Source organism: Lycorma delicatula, chromosome 9 (genome assembly GCF_047948215.1).
Source record: "Lycorma delicatula isolate Av1 chromosome 9, ASM4794821v1, whole genome shotgun sequence".
NCBI lineage: Eukaryota > Metazoa > Arthropoda > Insecta > Hemiptera > Fulgoridae > Lycorma > Lycorma delicatula.
The window spans coordinates 68,055,797-68,074,542 of record NC_134463.1 but is presented as its reverse complement, the minus strand read 5'-3'; the positions used below and the strand labels follow the sequence as shown (position 1 = coordinate 68,074,542).

Below are 18,746 nucleotides of genomic sequence, written 5' to 3'. Positions count from 1 at the left end.
AGTTTGTTTTTCTTTTTATGTACACAAAAACACCTTTATTTTATTTCTTCTGCACTCGAACTGAATATTATCTATCTGAAAATTGACTTTACGATCACAATACTCAAAGTGTCGATTTTAACTTACGACACATTTTTAATAAAGTATAGCTAATAATTTTATCACGCCATGTTGGTAACATCGATGCGTGTGGGACATGGGTTAAGAAGAAAAAGATGTGGCGTCTGTTTCTTTATCCAGCTTATGTTTATTTTATATTTTAAGTAAGTAAACATTGTATTAATTCAGCCTTGTGTGACAACTTTATGAAAAAGTTTGTAATGTCTCGTATAATATTCTTTTATTTCAATCTTTCTTTCATTGCGTTTATTTCATGTATTAGAAAGTTGAATTTCGTGTCTAATAATATTTATGGTTATGCCCTTCACCTTATGTTATTACCACATGCTTTCTGAGAAACGTTATGACTAGTGTTTCTTTAAAAAGTTACTCAAATGTGAAAGAATTTTTTAATTAAGATATGAGTTAATGATTTTACTGTGGGATTTTTCTACAGAAATTAACCTGCAAGTGTCTTCTACCTTGTTAATATCTTTTTGTACATTTTGCTACAGATTTACATTTGTTTATGTTTAATTATTTGTTATAGCTTCCGGTTGTTGTCGTTATTTAGTTTCAGTGTTGTAAAGATTGATGTGGATGTACAGTTAACAATATATATTGACTTCACACAAAAACTGAAAACATTAAACCTGACATCTTAGGAATAATGTAAAGAAACAAAAACACTATTTATTGTTATAAAATTTGAGAATTATGTATACTTATTTATTTAAAAAAATTAAAGATACCACTTGTATTTATGCCTGTATTCATTGATTTATGTCCATGTATTATTACAGAGAGTAGTGATGCAATTAAGATGGGATGGGTGGATGTCTAACACTTGATAGAGATGAAGCTAAAGCTCGCAGGAGGAGTGATCAGATTGATAAGCAGCTGGGAGAATTAGCAAGACAAGAACGAAATGTCATAAAGATTCTTTTGTTAGGTATGTTATTTTAATTGTTTGTAAAATATTTTTAATATTGTGTTGGTTACTTTAAGTGTAATTTAAAACTTTTATTATAAATCATTCCACTAATTTAAAACATTTTGTGTTAGCCAGATGAATAAAATTATATAAAAAAGCGGAGGATAAGCTGAGGTATGAAAATAAAGCTTTGCTATTTGTGGTTGATTTTTGAAGAAAATATGTATTTTTTTTTTATATGACTGAAAAACATTGTTTTTGATACTTCTATTTGAATGGGATTAAACAAATTTTATTTTAGTGAAATTTAAAATACTGAAAAAATTCAGTTTGTTAATAATAAATCAACTGTATTTATTGAATTATGATCTTCCATACCTTATATTAAATCCTAACAAACAATTTTTCACTTCTTGTGATTGATAATTAGATATTTGTAAGTAATAATACAGAATAATTTAAAGTAATATTTTACATTTTTTGCTATAATTTTTCTGCAACTTTTTGTAAGAGGTGTGTTTTGATGTCGTTTGCTGTCATTTCCTTCTTTGGGTTGAGAAGGAGGACTTTGTGAGTCAGGCATGCTTAACTACTTTTAAAGTTACAATGTTAATATTAATCTTATTTAAAAGCGTCTGAACCAGTTTTCAGGAAATAATAATTGCTTTAAGATTACTGTTTGGTGTGTGTGATTATGAATTATGCAGATAGTTTTAAAACTAGCATTTCCATTCACTTAATTTTATGAATAGTGTACTGTTTCCAAAAATAAAAAAAAGTAATTTATTCATAAAAATTATCAATATTCACTTGTGTCAAATTAGAAAACATGTTTTGCCTTCATAAGATAATACTTTATCCAGTTATAAGGATTTATTAAATTCTTTCAGTTTTTTTTTTAAATTACCGAATTATAAAAATTCTTTCCACCGATAAATTAAAATACCTTCTTCTACAAAACCGATACTACTATTTTATCAATTTTTAAATATTACTAGAGTAAATCTTCTGAAAATTCATTTGATACAAATTCTAAATGTAAAAAGAAAGATATTTTAAAATTGTTCTTTTGTTTTGTACTGATTTTTTGTTTGTATTATCACCATCATTTCCTATATATATATATATATATATATGGATTAAAATACTTATCTTTTATTATTTATTTATTTTGTATTTTGTGATAATGCTGTGATCAAGATTTTGCCATGGTTATCCTTGATTGTTCCTGGCAAATTTTTGGAATAATTACTTGTACTTGGTGCACTCAGTATTCACTATTCCTGGTACGACTTATATAATGTAATATTATGTTCTTCCATTCATAAAGGTATTTATTAGAAATAAATTTTATTTTTAAGGTGCCGGGGAGAGTGGGAAAAGTACACTTGTCAAGCAGATGAAAATTATTCATAGTGATGGTTTTACTCGTGATGAATTACGTAGTTTCCGACCAACTGTTATGGATAATTTATTGTCTTCAATGAAATATGTACTGAGCGGTATGGGATTATTAAGAATCAATCTCCAGTCTGCCAAAAACAAGGTGTATAATTGTAATTTTAATAAATATTATAAATAATTGTTTTGAAAGTTGATCTATTATATAAAATTTGTAGTAAGTAGTAAAGTGAGAAAATGTGTTTATTCTGTTTACATTTAATTAATGGTCAATAATATTGCACAATAAATTAAGATTTTGAAACTATCAGCTATCCAGACTTTTTGTTTTATATTTAATGAGGTTAGAATATCTTGTGAAAATATGCTTGTTAATATTAATTTTTGGTTTTATTTAAAACAAAAAAATCTTATGTGGATATCACATGACTTCCTTGTACGCCTATTAAATTATATATTTTTGAAATTGAAAAGTACATAAAATCTTATTTCATTAATAACTAATGATATTTTTTCATTTAATTTTTTTTATTGTAAAAATGTTTTTACAATCGGAGGTTAATAGTTATTAATAAATCAACAAATTTAAATTAAAAAAAAGGAGATGAAGTCAGATTGAACTGATATGCCTTTTCTTTGTAAGATCCAAATATTTCATTAGTTAAACGTTCATTTGGCTATAACTCTGGAACCAAAAAAATAAGTACCACTTATCATATATTGTTGAAAGGCTCTTAATGAGGAGGGCTTATTACTGCAGTTAAGAAAAAATCCAAATCTTTTGAATTTTGATTGTTTTTGACACTTTTGGTCCAGTCTTTTGCAATAAAAAGGGGAGGTGCACAACTAGATGTTACAACAGTTCTAAATCCAAAATTTTAACATCCTATGGCGAATAGTTTTTTAGTTATGCGAGATATATACGCATGTAGTACAGATGTCACACCAAAAGTAGTCAAAATGTATATTTCCGTTGAAATCTGAAAACCAAAATTTTTTATGATCACAATACTTCCTTTACTTTGACCAAGCAAGTAAAAGAAGTTCCTTACCATACTGAATGTATTTTTACTTCTTTTTATATTGGAAAATCATTTAAAAGTAAATAATTTCTGTAACATTTTTTTATTACTATGTGGTATGTTTTTATTGCATTTTTATGTAACTGATATTCAAACTAGAGATTTTGGAATTTGTTAATAAAATTAGATCTTAGTTGATTATAAGAAATAAACCACATGACAATTTCAGTAATAAAAATAATATTATTTTAAATAATTATAATGGCCTTTTATTAATCTTCAACTATGTTGAAACTGTCTTTGAAATTTGAGCTCATTTCAGGGTTTAAATAACTTTACTGTAGCTGAATTTTATGTTAAATAGGGTGCCTTAACACCTTGAATTCTTAGAAAAGTGTTTCTTCTTGGAAAATCCAAAAATTCTGAGGGAATTTCTTTGAAAACCTGAAAGTTTCATGAAACTACTTAAATATTTTATTATCTACAAAAAATATTGCATTAAAACTTGAGTTGCTGTATTTGATATTGTTTTTGAGAAGAACAATGGAAGCAAATAGAACTTACAGGAATCCAATCTAAACCAGACCCTTTTATTGTAAGTTGATCTTTACTGCTTCCTAATTTTATAATGAGCAATTATTTAAGAATTTCTGTCATAATTTTATCTCCATTTATGCATTTTTCACTGGAATGTGTTGAGGGTGAAATGAAATTCCAGATTATTATTTTTTTAAATTTTTATTTTAAAAATCACTTAATCATGATAACTTGAACACTAAATCTTTTGAAGAAAAAAAAATTATTTTTTCAGTATTTTAGGTTTTTGAAAAGCAAACTGTACATCATTTACCTAGACTATCAATGGTGGGGTAGATCTTTTTACTCAGACTGTCAATAGAGGGTTAACAAAAAAAATTAACCTTGAAAACAATTTTTCTTGTAAAAAGCTGAATTGTTGAATTTAACTCCAATTTTGTTAGACTCCCTTTACAAAAATATACCTTGTTTTTTGGGGGGTAAATTTTATCATTTTTAAAAATATTGATGTTATACATTTTATGCTTCATTTTACATTGCTAGACCTCCTTTGTTATGCCCCATCAATTTGAATTACAAAAATTAAACTTGAAAAAATCAATTTATTAGTGAGCACCTTACTTCTGGTGAAAGTTAGCTTTAGAATGAAAAAAAAAATAGTAATTAAATGTAAAATAAAGGAAATTTATTAATTGCTAGTTTATTATCGAGTAAAAACAATTTATACATTCACATAAGTGAAAGTATTGTAGAATAAATGTATTCTCCAGTATATGTGCAATTGTTCTGATTCAACTGAATTCAGTCTGTTAAACTGAGTTTGATAATTTTTTTTGTAAAGGATTTTTGAAGTAAAAATTTGATGTGGTTACAACATGACTTCCTTGTATGCCTATTAAATTACATATTCACATTTATTATTTCACTTCATTTAAACTTATTTCATTTGAAAGTGAGATACAATCCTCAAATTCTTTAATAAAGTGGACAGTTACACAATTGCTAAAATATTCGTTTTTAAAACATCAAATATTTATACAATTATTAATTCAACAATCCTGAAATAAAATTATTCTAATATACTAAGATCATGCTTAATGTTTTAAAAAAAATCGTTTTTCATAAGAAAATTATTTATAATTCTGAAAGAAATACTATAGTGACCTTTTTCTATAAAAAATTAAATCAGTATAACATATCTAAGATCCATATTACTGTAGCTTACAAGGGGTAGGTAGGCACAGGCTTCAGGACATCAATTTGAACCATATTGCATGTGTGAATAGTATACTGTTTATGTGGCTTCATCACAAAATACTAACTAACATGCAATGTTCAGTTATACTCAAGAAAAATGATCCTAAAAATTTCCTTAGCATTTTATATTAGTTTATATATTAATTTTGTTTCACATTGCTCAAGTAGATATGTGGTGAAGTGAGAATGTGTTGGATCCATAACCATGTATACATTGGTTCGAATCTGTCTTCATATACAGATATTACATTTTTTTTTAATGTAAGTTTACTTATTTATTAATAATTGAAAATTTTAGAATTAAAATGAATAGTACATAGAGTTTTATTTTACTAACTTCCGATTTTTTTAATATTGTTATTATTGAATAATTTATTGTTGAATTCTTTTTTTTTACAATTGGATGTTAATAATTATTAATAAACCAATATATTTAAATTAAAAAAAAAGTTAAAAAAAATATATGTATATGAAGTTGGATTTGAACCGATGTACCTTCCCCTTGTAAGATCCAAATATTTCATTAATTGAAATTTTATTTGGCTATAACTCTGGAACCAATGAAAATAAGAACCACTTATGATATATCATTGAAAAGCCCTCAATGTGGGCTTATTACTGTAGGTAAGAAAAAGTTCAAAATCCAAATGCCAAATGTTTCAAAATTGAAACCCCACTTTGTTTAGAGGTCTGACTGTATACACATTTTTGGCCCAGTTGATTGGAATCAAAAGGGGAGCACCTCCCCTTTTGATCTAGTCGTGCACCACGACTAGATTTTACAACAGTCCTCTTATAAAATTTCAACATTTTATAGCAAATCGTTTTTTAGTTTTGCGAAATACATGTATGTATGTAAGTACAGACGTCATGCCGAAACTAGTCAAAATGTATATTTCTGTGAAATATGAAAACCGAAATTTTTCATGATTACAATACTTCCTTTACTTTTTACAAGGAAGTAAGAACTTAACTTTGCAACAACTTAGTCTTTTTTTATCAGTACTTCTTAACATATATTTGATAATGTGAAACACTCCATATTATAAAAGAAGTTTAATTACCAATAATTTTTGTAAAAATTACTTGCAGGTAATAAGGATTTAGTATTCTGTTAAATGTAAACATATTAAACTAAAAAAAAAGATTAATTTTATTTTTTTTAAGTAGGTTTTCAGCTTTTGTTAACTTATTTATTGATGAGCATGACAAAAATAGTTTAAACTTGATTAATTAAATTTAATGTGTTACTACAATACATTATATTTTATTAAACTTTAAAATTAACTAAAGCACAACCTATGTAAGTTCTTTGTTATTTTAGAGTAATTATGTGTTACCTGGTGTTACTTTTAAGGCTGATTAATTGTATTTGATTGCGCTTTATGTGCTGATATCCAATTTGCAATAGTACACTGTAGTCAGTTACATTATATTGTAAAATGGTTGTCATAAAATGCCTGTTTAGATTCATGTGTTTTCTTCACACTCTTAATAAATGTAAACATATCCTGTCATTTTCTTATTTTAAACAATAAAGTATTTAAATAAATTAATTAAAGTAAATTGTAATTATGTTTGTAACTGTTATAAACAACACCTATTTGGTTATTGATGGTTGTGTTGTTGAGCTTACTGAAAATGTAGTATGAGATCCCAATATTATTAATTACACATATTATCTTAAAATTAGATGTATTAAAATGTTTGTTTACAAGTTATCTATGCCAAATAATGGTATACTTTAATTTGTCATTTAGATTTTAGCTCAATGTTTTGTTACTGTAATAAGATATTTTTTGCTTTTCTTGTTTCAGGGACATGCACAAACTGTTTTATCCAGTAGTAGCTGTTTCGATAAAAGTTTTAATATACTACCAAATGTTGCTGCAGCTTTACAAGCATTATGGCAAGATAGAGGTGTTCGCCTGGCAGTTGCTCGTGGTTATGAATATGAGTTAAATGACTCTGCTATTTAGTATGTGTATAAGCTATTTTCTTTTTTTTATATATTGAATTCAGATTTTTGCAGCTTGAGTTGTATTTTAAAAAGAAAAAAAATATTTTCAAACTATATACATCAGAATTAACTCAAAATTTTATAAGATAGGTTTTTAAAAATCCAGATGTATCATATGTGATAATTTAATTCCCTCTATGTGGTAAAGTGTTGCCTGCTGTGGGTAGTTTGGTTGGAATTGTATGAGTAATATTGCTTGTACATGTTTTAACAAATTATCTATAAACCTCAAGTACAATAGAGTTGATAGTTAGTTGGCTATTGTAAAAATAATACAAACCTATATGTGAATATAAAATTTTGTGTAGAAGTTGATAAAAAGGCTTTCAAAATATTAGATTAGTATGGTATTATGAAAAAATAAAACCTCTTTTGAGTGGTGTAAAATATTAAAAAATGGACAAGAAAATTTAAACAACATCCTTTAGAAATGAGTAGCAAAAGACAAGCATGATGAACATAAATATGGAACAAAGGGAAGATTTTGTGTGACTCCCTGATTCATGATTAGGTGTGCAATCAATGGCACACCTGAAAAAAGAGCTGTGTGTATTAACTGCATAAATGAGGAAAATATTGTAAATTCTGTTCAGAGGGAAAAGATATGAACGATGGCTTATGTATCATGGCAATATGTCAAACAATGACACTGTCATCATGAGAGAATTCTGGTCAAAAAATCAATTATTGAATTGTTCATACTGATTATTCACCTGACAGACTCTGTGTTCTAAAATTAAAAGTTGTTCTAAAGAAACAAAGATTTTGTGACATCACTGCTATCATTTTGTGTTAAAAGTACTAATGAGCATTCTGGAAAATAAATTCTGTGCTTGTTTTCAGAAGCAAAAGAACATTTTTTGAAGCGTATAGTGTAGGTGGTCAAGGTGAGTACCTTGAAGCCGACTGTAGCCACTAATGTATAATTCCAATTGAATGTTACAGGTGCATTCTGTAAACTAAATTGTTGTATTTATTGTTCTACAATATTAGCACATTGTGAAAGCTAGTAAAGCTTTATGAGCACCAATATCAGCTGCCACATGACACTTAGACAATACTGGCAAAACGGTTCATGATTCAGAATAATTAATTTTATCCCTTTTAAAAGTGAAACATATGTTGTCAAATAATGACTGATCGTAATGCCCATTGACAGCTATAGAGTCTCTGCCCACCACTCAGAAGGTTTTTGATTCATATCCTAGTTATTTTTTTCAATGGTCCAAAATTTATTTGTTATTCAAAAAAGGAGTAGGGTAACTCTAATTGGGGATAAATCAGAGAAAGATTAATAAATAGACAAAAAAATGCGTTGTAAGGTTAATGTGTTTCATTATGAGCAATGTAATTTAATGAATATCGTTCATATTTTCTATGTCAGCAATCTTTTTTCTCCTTCACTCCTTGTATTGCTCGTTTCCTAATTTTTCTCACCCACTCATTCTTGATAATCTCAATTGGCTTGTATGGTTAGATTTTCATTCAAATGAAAAGATTTTTTGCTATTTTGTACCAATCCTTCAGTCTAATTTGTAATTCAAATTACAAAAGTTTGATTAAGTCTTATATTATCTTGAAAATTGATTTAAATTATTGTTATTTATAAGATTTCATTCTTGCCTTCTGGTAAATTAGGGCTTAGAATGTCTGAAGAATATTTTTAATTGAAACTAGCATGTGGAATTCATGCACTGTGCTGTAAGATAATTAATAACTACAGTAGTTGGACATTTTTTTATAAATTTTTTTGTAGTAATATATATAATTTTGTGAACATGGCTAAAATCTTCTTCAAGAAAGTATTTACTATTTTCTTTGATGAATTTTGTGTATTTATTTTATGATTTATGTTTAGTTTAGATTAATTATTTATGATTTATTTATTAGTTTATGATTAATTATTAGTTTAGTTGATCATGACAATTATAAATTTTTACACATAACATGGTAATGCAGTACCTTTTAGTAGTAGTAGTATTGTACAATGGATATTGAAGTCGTGGATCAAAAATATTCTTAAAAATTGGTAAATATATAAAGTTTGCTATTTTGGTATGGTGATTTTTGTTAATAATGTTTGCAACATGTTTATGTATGCAAGAGAATATCCAAAAATAATCAGAATTAAAAAAAAAATTGTTTTAATAATTTTTACTTACTGAATTATTTCCTTTAGTATGTTCTGCATGTGACTGAATGCACTTATATCAACAGTTTTCCCTGTTTGAAACATTTTTGGAATCCCTAAAGAGAAATGTTGCCCAAGGCCTTCAGTTATTTATTCTTGTCTCCCTCCATGGTACAAAAATTTTTCTTTAAGTGTTTTTCCATATGTGGGAACAACTCTGTTATAAAAACTGTTGGATGTGGAAGACAGTATGAGTGGTGGGGGGGGGGGGCATTGTCATGGTGCAGAATGCAGAAACCAGTCGCCCCTTTCTCACATCAATGGGCATTTCCATAGCACGCTCGTGCAATCTTCTTATCATGTCCTGGTAGAAATGCTGACATACTGTCTGCCCAGGAGGAATAAATTCCCATTCACATCATTAAAGCAAATCAGCTTGTCTTTACATTTGTTCAATCTTACCATGCTTCTTTGTTGGTCTCTGTGATTTCTACTGGCTTGATTGTTGTTTTGTTTCAAGATCATAATCATATCACCAATTCTCATTGTTTGTCATAATTTTGACAGGTGATTAAGAAAGAAGTTGTGGATCACTTAAGCTTGAACCTTCAAATCACAGCCCACATTAATATGGCTGGTTATCTGATCTTGTGTGAGCAACCAAGGCACAAATGTTGTAACTACATTTCATGTTCAAATTATCTGTTAAAATTTGTTTGGCAAGAATTTTTAGACACCCAAGTCAATTCAGTAATTTCTTGAATAGTCCAACCTTTCTTTTTAAAATTTTTTCAAGATTTTCATCACTCCTATTTGTAGAAGGTTGAGTGGATCTTTGTTGGTCTTCAAATGACATTTCCCTTTGTTTGAAAGGCTGCATTCGTACATGTTTTACTTAAAGCTAACTTCCTCTTTAAAAGCATTTTGTAGCATTATTACTGTTTCAGCAGCTGTTTTCCCTGAAAGGAAACAGAATTAATGTAGATTCTTTGTTTTTTATGATCACCTACTACAAAAATCACAGAACACATTTAACAATCACTAAGAAATTCTGACATGGAACCACAGTACAAAGAAATGCCACTTGGCAGACTGGATAAAATATCTGTAATCTTGCTACACCTAGTGGTGGAATTTAGTACTCTGTCTAAATTACACACATGTCAGGTACAGAATATATCCATTTATTTATTTTTAATCTAAAAATGTGTTAATCTTTTCCAGTTTATTTGAGAATATGGAAAGGATATGTGATGAAAAGTACGTTCCTACACCCACTGATGTATTAAGAGCTAGAGTTCGTACAAATGGAATTATTGAAACTCATTTTAAAATGAATGATGTTGTTATAAGGTAAGTATATTTTTATATATTATTTAATCTTGATTGTTCTGCTTATGAAATAATATATATGACATATGATATCCATTTTTTATAGCTATATTCTTTATACTATTTATTTTGTTTTACAATTCCCGTTTATCGTTTATGTATTTTATTGCTCTGTTTATCATGTTCTTAAAAATATTAACCTTTTGGGACCAATGATGTTTGAATTTCCTATTTATAATAATTTCATTTGAGGTAGGTTTTTTTTTATATATTCCAGTTATTATTTGATGATTTTTATTTATTTTAATATTTGCATCTAAATAATTTATTTTTCTTTTATGTTCCATTTTATATGTAAATTTTGAAGTATTATGATATGAATTTAATTTATTTAAAATTAATTCATGTTCATTATTTATAACTGGTTCAGATATAACTAAAATATCATCCACATATCTGATCCACAATAAAATTTGATATACGTGATATATGCCATATACTATTATACTTTCAAGTTCCTGCATATAAATTTCTGATATTGTAGCAGATAAGGGAAATCCCATGGGTAAAACATTTTCTTGTGTATAACAGGTTCCATTAAATTCAAAATAATTCTATTTACATATATTTCTAATTATTGTTAGAATATTATTTATAAATTTTTGGTTTTCTCCTACTTTTATTAATTTGTTTTCTATTATTGAGATTGTTTAAAAAATTGAATTATTAAAAAATAAGTATGATTTTTCCAGTATTTATAAAATTAAATGCAACAATTGTGAAAAGATATATATTGGTAAAACGAATAGATCATTTAAAGATAGATTTAATGAAAATTTTAGATCATTTAAAAATAGAAAGATGGGTTTCTCAATTGTTGCTGACCATTTGATAAATAATAATCATAATAAAGTTTAGAAGCTAATTTGGAAATAGTCGAAAAGTAAATGTTGGAGATGAAAATAGTAATAAAAAATTGGAAATCTTAGGAAAATTGTATTTATATAGATATAAATGTGAATTCAGCCTTATAAATCTGCAAACAGAATTTAATGGGGGCATTCTTATTGTAATTATTTAAGTTGGTATACAAATATAAGATATGATAAGTTAATGGTTATTGTAATACTTTTTCATTCTTTTTTATTCTTAACTGAACAAATATTTGTTCTAAATTTATTTTAAATGTTGTTAAAGATTTAAAGAAAAATTATAATTTATTTTTATTTAAAACAAACAATTTTTACAAAATGTAAAAAGCTAATAGAGTTATTGTGTAAATTTTAGACAGTTTAAGAATTTGTAAAAGATATCACTGAGGATGGGCTTAGGCCCAAAAGCATTTTGATATAGTAAAAAAATTAAAAGCAAGAGTGTTTCTCTAATTCTTTGCTATATATATGTATATATACAATAAGTATTGTTTATAGTCACATCGGATATAGTGACCAAAAACTTGTCTCTTAGTTGGTTTGGTATGCTGTTAATATATAAATACAGTACGTATATTGTTTATAATTACATCAGTTGTAGTGACATATAGATTATTATGACTTATTTTTTCTACTGCAATGCAACATTTTATCGTTTATAATGACATATGGAAGTGACTCGTCAGTAACATAGTATATCTACTCTGTAGCTACAGAAATATTTTGTTGGTTAAAATAAGTCACCTTTTCCTTTTTACTTGGATGTGTTCTGTAGTTCTTGTCTTTCTTATCTTCTTTCTGTACCAGATTATTGTAAACTGAAGCAGCTATATTCAGTTGTTATAAATCTTTTGCTGTGAGCATATCATGTCGTGTGGGAACAGTATTTTATGTATCCTGTGTAATTCATTAAAAAGTGATTTACTTAGGACTTCATGAAAAACATTCACGATAGAGGAAAAGTTGCACATTATCTGGCAGTTAGAGAATGGTGGACATTCTCAATATAAGGACGTTGCCCAAGAAATTGGTATAGGTAATTTGACGATATCAGTGATATGGAAGAACCGTGAAAAAATTAAGAAAAATTTTGAAACAAATTCTATGAAAGCAAAAAAATTATGGCCTAGTCAACATAATGATGTAGATCAAGCGCTGTTAAACTGGTTTAAGTGCCAGAGGGCTAGTGATATCACTAGTAGTGGCTCTATATTGCAAACCAAGGTGAATGATTTTTCTGAAAAATTAGGTAAACAATGTGAAATAATGTCAGCTTAGATACAACGGTTCTGTCAGGATCACAACATTGTGCCTGGGAGAATAAGCAGTGAGGCTGCAGCAGCTCCAACCAGTGTTTTAGAAACATGACTAGAAACTTTTTGGCCAAAAGTAAAAGAGGGCTATTTGAATGAAAAATTCTATAATGCTGATGATTCCAGTCTTTTTTATAAACTGAAGCCAGAAAGAACCCTTAGGTTTAAAAGTGAAACATGTTTGGGAGGAAAATTATCAAAAGAAAGACTAACAGTACTAATTGCTACAGATATGACTGGAACTGACAAAAACCTCTGGTTATAAGGAAAAATGCCAAACCTCAATGTTTTAAAAATTTGAAATCACTTCCTGTTATGTATAAAAGTAACAAGAAAGCTTGGTTGACAAGTGATGTCTTTATATCTTGGCTATGAAAATGGGAGCGTGAATTAAAGATTGAAAATGACAAAGTACTGCTTGCTCATTGACAACTGTCCATCTCATCCATACGTTGAAAATCTTTTTCACCTAATTTTACAATTGATACAGAATTTAGATCAAAAAAAGGAAACTCAAATAACTATTCTGGATGCTATAATTATGTATATAAAGATCATGGAATGAGGTTTTTCTACTGACTGTAAAAAATTTCTTTTGATATGTAGGAATTTTACTACAGGCTGGTGAAGTTCCTGATGTCGCATGTGAAGAATAATCTTTAGCAGAATGGGGCATTAGTCTGCAAAACCAATAGTTGTCAAATGCATTCTCTGAAGATTATCTAGAGGTTGACAAAGATTTAGAAACACAAGAAACTGTAACATGATGTTGTTGTGGCTTCAGTACTAGCAGAAATAGATGGGGATGTAGGTAATGACAATGAAGGTAACGATGAAAACATCAACCCACCAAATCTTCCAGTAGTTTTAGTGGTCATGAAAACCATTTGCTAGTTTCTTAGTTTTACAAAATTCAAAAACTGTATTAGAACACAAAATGTTTGAAATAAAGCAAAATAACCAATATTTTCTAGAAAAAGTAATTTTTACAATTTTTCCTTATCTTCTTTAACTCTACCGTATTTGTATTTATTATTGCATTTTTTTTTATTATTATTATTTTATTACGGAAATAAATTATTATTATTTTTAGTGATTACTATTTTACTGTATTACAATACCTGTGTAGATGGCATACCAATAAGCCCTAAACATCGGTTATAGTGACTATCAGTTATAATGACCTAAAATCATTGGTTCCTTGGATGTCACTATAAACATTATTTACTGTATATATATTTTCATACATAAAAGGCTGATTGTTTATAGACAAGTTTAGATTGATAGAAGCACAAATTCTTGATTTTTCTTGTTTTGTTTATTAAAATATTTTTTAAAAAATTTTTTTCAGTATGTTTGATGTTGGAGGTCAACGATCCCAAAGAAGAAAATGGATATATTGTTTTGATGATGTTAAGGCTGTTTTATTTGTTGTCTCTCTAAGTGGTTATGATATGACACTTATTGTAAGTGAAAAAAGTATATTTCAAAGGATCAATTAAGTTCTGTGTAATTGATTTATATCTGTTTGTTTGTAAAAATATGTTTTTTCTTGATTATCTTCATTGATTAGTAGATCTTTATAATACATCCTGTAATGCCTTTTCACTCTATTAATGAAAATTAAGAAGTTAAAAAAATAAAATGAGAAGTTCTAATTAGATTTTAAATTCTACCTTAACATATTTTCAGTTGATCCATCATCATCTGAGGCATTATTTCAAAATAAACATAAAAAATTATATAATATTATGATACAGATTTTAATAATAGTACTCAAATAGTTGTACATTCTTGTTCTACAAAAATTTTAATGTATATGATGGTGGGGTGAAAAGTTCTGGGCCTCACCTAGAAATGGCATTGGTATGCTTAATTTCGCAACGGTGTCGCATGATTCCATTCTTCATTAGTTTGCTATAAGAATTTCAAGTTGCTGCATCACCTAGTACAGTACACTAAAATTTCACTAATTTGGTACTTCTGTAATTTGTACCACACAAAAATTATTTTTGAAAAAAGTTGCTGTTTTAAAATTTTTTAAAGATGTTTGGAGTCATTTTAAGTAAACAAAAATGTGTAACATAAATCTGAACTGTATTCAGTGTTTGTATAAAATGTGATTAATTATTTCCTGAGAGTGGTTTTTTTATGTGTACAGTTTCTGTATTTCTATATATATACTGACTGCAAAAATAGCAGAAACACTTAGTTCACCTTTGAAATCTTCAGATCATGGTTTCATGAAGATTTCATTGCATGTGTTGTCAAATTTCAGATGGAAGAAGTGACATAAGAGGTGAACAGCATTAATTAATCTGAAAAATTACATACAAAAAATTAATTCTAAAAAATGTCATATTCAATTGGGCTTTGAATTACAGTGATTTGAAACATATGGAAAACACTTGAAAATCATGAACAAGACTTCAGTGAAATTGAAGAAGATGAGTACAGGAATGTTTTAGAAAACGCCAGTGAGAAGAATGTACCGTGGAAGACATACGAGAATGGCTAAATGCAGATGAAGATGAAATTGGGTATGCTATCCAGATGGAAGAAGAAATAGTGACTGCGATTGTTGGATGTTTAGCTGACGATATATAACAAGATTGTTCTGATAGTGAGGAAGACAACTGTGAAGAAATATGAGAAGAGGCTGTAAAACTAAGTGATGCTAAAAACCATGTTGATTCATTATTAAAGTTGTGTAATAAACGGTGAATTTAATAAACTATTTCATGTTAAACAAAATGAAGCAGGATATTATATTAAAACAAATTCAAAAACAGTATACTCAAAAACAGATTTCAGACTTTTTCCAAATGAAATACAGTACTCTACTGAGGCTAATTTTTAAAACAGAACTATGTTTAAGAATGCTTTACTAATCAGGTACTGTAAGTAATTTACAGTTTTTTGTTGAATCTGTAGTATAGTACATTTAAGTATTTTGTAGTCAGTTTTTATTAACATTTTTTATTTTTATACTTTTTTTTTGTTGATTCCACTGATTTAAATTTATGATTTGAGATTTATCTAAATTATGCATATTCTTAGAAGTTAAGATTACACATAATTTGGAATTTCACTAATTCACATCGATCTTGTTCCATGTTGGGTCAAATTAGTGAGGTTTTAGTGTATTTACAGTCAGTCAAAGTGGAAAATTAGGGTGCTTTTGGAAAATGGAGAAAATGAAAATTTGTTCAGTGATTAATTACTTTTTTCTGAAAGGCTTAAGTGGAAAAGAAATTAAAGAAGAGCTTGATACAATATTGGGAGACTCTTCTCCATCAAATACAACAGTTAAACGCTGGGTTTCAGAGTGCACTAGCAATGAGCCATGCAGCAGACAATTTTTTGAAGTGACTATCCCAGAGATTATTGAAAAGGTGCATAAAATCGTTTTGGCAGATTGACGAGCGACAGTGAATAAATTAGTAGAGTCTGTAGGCATGTCAACAGAATGTGTGTGTAATATTTTGCATGAAGATTTGGGCATGAACAAGCTGTGTGCTAGACGGGTGCTGCATTTTCTCACATCTGACCAAAAATGATGCGGAAAACCCATTTGAAGCGATTCTCTTTAGCTCTTTTGATGCAATCCAGAGGAATTTGATGGTTTCTGAGACTTGGATTCATGACTACATTCCTGAGACAAGACACCAGTTAAAACGATAAGTAGAACGTCAACTTGCGCCAAAAAAAGCAAAAACATTATGGCAGTTGTTTTTTGGGATGCACATAAAAGAAAAAAAAGCAGTTACTTACTTATATGCATGTAGTAGTATTAAAATATATACTAAAATAAATAAAAATGACTGTACTTGACATCAAATATATGAACTTTTTAATATCACACACATTATTACTTTCTTTCAATCTTTACTCTCTGTCATTTCTTTTTACTGTTATGTCTTACAAAATTTTCTTTTTTCTTTGTAGGAAGACTCTACTGTTAATAGATTAGAAGAAAGTTTAAATTTATTTTCTCAAATTGTTAATAACAGATTTTTTAGAGAAGCATCATTTGTTTTGTTTTTAAATAAGTATGATTTATTCAGAGAAAAAATTTTATACTCTGGACGCCATCTTCGCCTATATTTTCCAGATTATAAAGGTAAAGTTCAACTATTTTAGATTAATCTGATTTATTTAATTTGAAGTTAATGATATTGTTAATAATGCTTTATGTACTTGAGTGATTTTGTATACTCAATGGATGTGTTTTGGCGGCTAAAATAAAAAATGCAAATTAACTGTGTTTTCTCAATTGTAACTGATTGGATGATGAAATAAATGTAAATATAAATTAATAAAATTAATTATTAATTTTATAGTCGCTAATGGCTTTGATGGCACGTGGCACTTACTAACCTTATGGTAGTCTTGAAAAGGGCTGTTTTTGTCGTCGATTGGCTTTGACAGCTCGTTGTAATTACTAACCTTATGGTAGCCCTAGGAAGGGCTGTTATTGTCGAATGGTTTCGATGGATTGTAATTCATTACCTTGTGGTGGCCCTGAAAAGGGCCATTTTTTTGCATAAGCTCTGAGAAGAACTGTTGCGTCCAGAAGCTGGTCTCTGGCAAAGTCAGGGAGTTGCGGCTCGTCCATTGAAGTCAGACCAGGCTTTCCCTCAGTGGCAGTTGGGTCCCCATTACAGTGTGGCAGTGGTGGCTCCCAGAGCCCTGCAGTGTCGGGTTGGCGTCTGTTATCCTTTGCCAGTGCAGCCAAGGCGGGTCTCCCCGAGCAGAGCGATCCAACGCTGAGCCGGCTACTGCTGCTGAGTCCACCGGCCAGGGTGATTGAAGCTTCAGGAGCTGGAGCAGGAAGGTAGCAGTGGTTTGTGTCCAGTGGTTCCCTCGGTGGGTTGGCCAGGCCTGCTGCTCTGGCAGGGATGTTGGCATCCACCGGGAGGTCCCATTTTGAACCGACCAGGGAACTTCTGTCTTCTCCAGGTGGTGGTTGATGAATTGAAAATTCACTCTCGTGCACTCTCTCTTATTGAAGCCTGAGAGTGGTGGGTCCACAGCGCCGCTATGGTGGAAAAACTGTATGGTCATCTGTGTGGTGGTAGTGTTGCTTGTATCAGTGCATCTGTGTACTGTGTGCCAGTTCACATCTGAGTTGCTATACAGTGTTTGTCCGCCGATATTAAATTGTAACGATATATATATATACACACAGAGTGTGTTCCATATGAAACTCAACCCATCAATCACTCATCCATGAAATTTCAAAAGTCAAGCTTACTCCCCTACTCGTTACTGAAATGGACTCGTCCAACATCTGAACATTGCGGCGACGCAGTAGAACACTACCGATAGTAACAACAATGCAATCATAACGTTCAGTGTATTGCTAGAGACAAGATGGTGTTTTCACTAGATGAATGTGTTTTCATTGTCGAGTCGTACTTCAGTATGAAATCAGTGGTTGCAGTGCAAGATTTGTTTTGCCATAAGTACCCAGATAAACCAGTTCCTAACGAAACATCAGTATTAAGGTTTGTAGTAAGTTGCAAAATTTAGAGAGACCGGTTCTGTTAATAACAAGGAACACAAAAGATCTGCGTCAGTGTTGAATACAGATACAGTCACTGAAATCAAAGACCAATTACTCGCCCGCCAAATAAATTGATCAGACGTTTGTCTGCTGAAATTAATTTGTCTAAATCAACCGTTCATCGGGCGACCAAACAATTACAATTACGACCTTATCGCATTCAAACGGTTCATCGACTTCTTGAGCCCGACAAAGAAAA

The 18,746-nt window shown here is 29.2% G+C and overlaps 1 protein-coding gene across 1 annotated transcript in view; it reads left to right on the top strand.

The window, feature by feature from the left end:
- The first annotated feature begins 195 nt into the window (after window positions 1-195).
- The window catches only part of LOC142329896 (guanine nucleotide-binding protein G(o) subunit alpha-like), a 33,791-nt gene continuing 15,240 nt past the window's right edge, over window positions 196-18,746 (top strand). Inside the window, exons 1-7 of the mRNA XM_075374812.1 lie at window positions 196-263; window positions 903-1,051; window positions 2,395-2,579; window positions 7,068-7,228; window positions 10,626-10,754; window positions 14,330-14,444; window positions 16,927-17,101. Coding sequence (XP_075230927.1) covers window positions 928-1,051; window positions 2,395-2,579; window positions 7,068-7,228; window positions 10,626-10,754; window positions 14,330-14,444; window positions 16,927-17,101 — 889 coding nt within the window. The 5' untranslated portion in view covers window positions 196-263; window positions 903-927. The remainder of the gene's footprint in view (window positions 264-902; window positions 1,052-2,394; window positions 2,580-7,067; window positions 7,229-10,625; window positions 10,755-14,329; window positions 14,445-16,926; window positions 17,102-18,746) is intronic.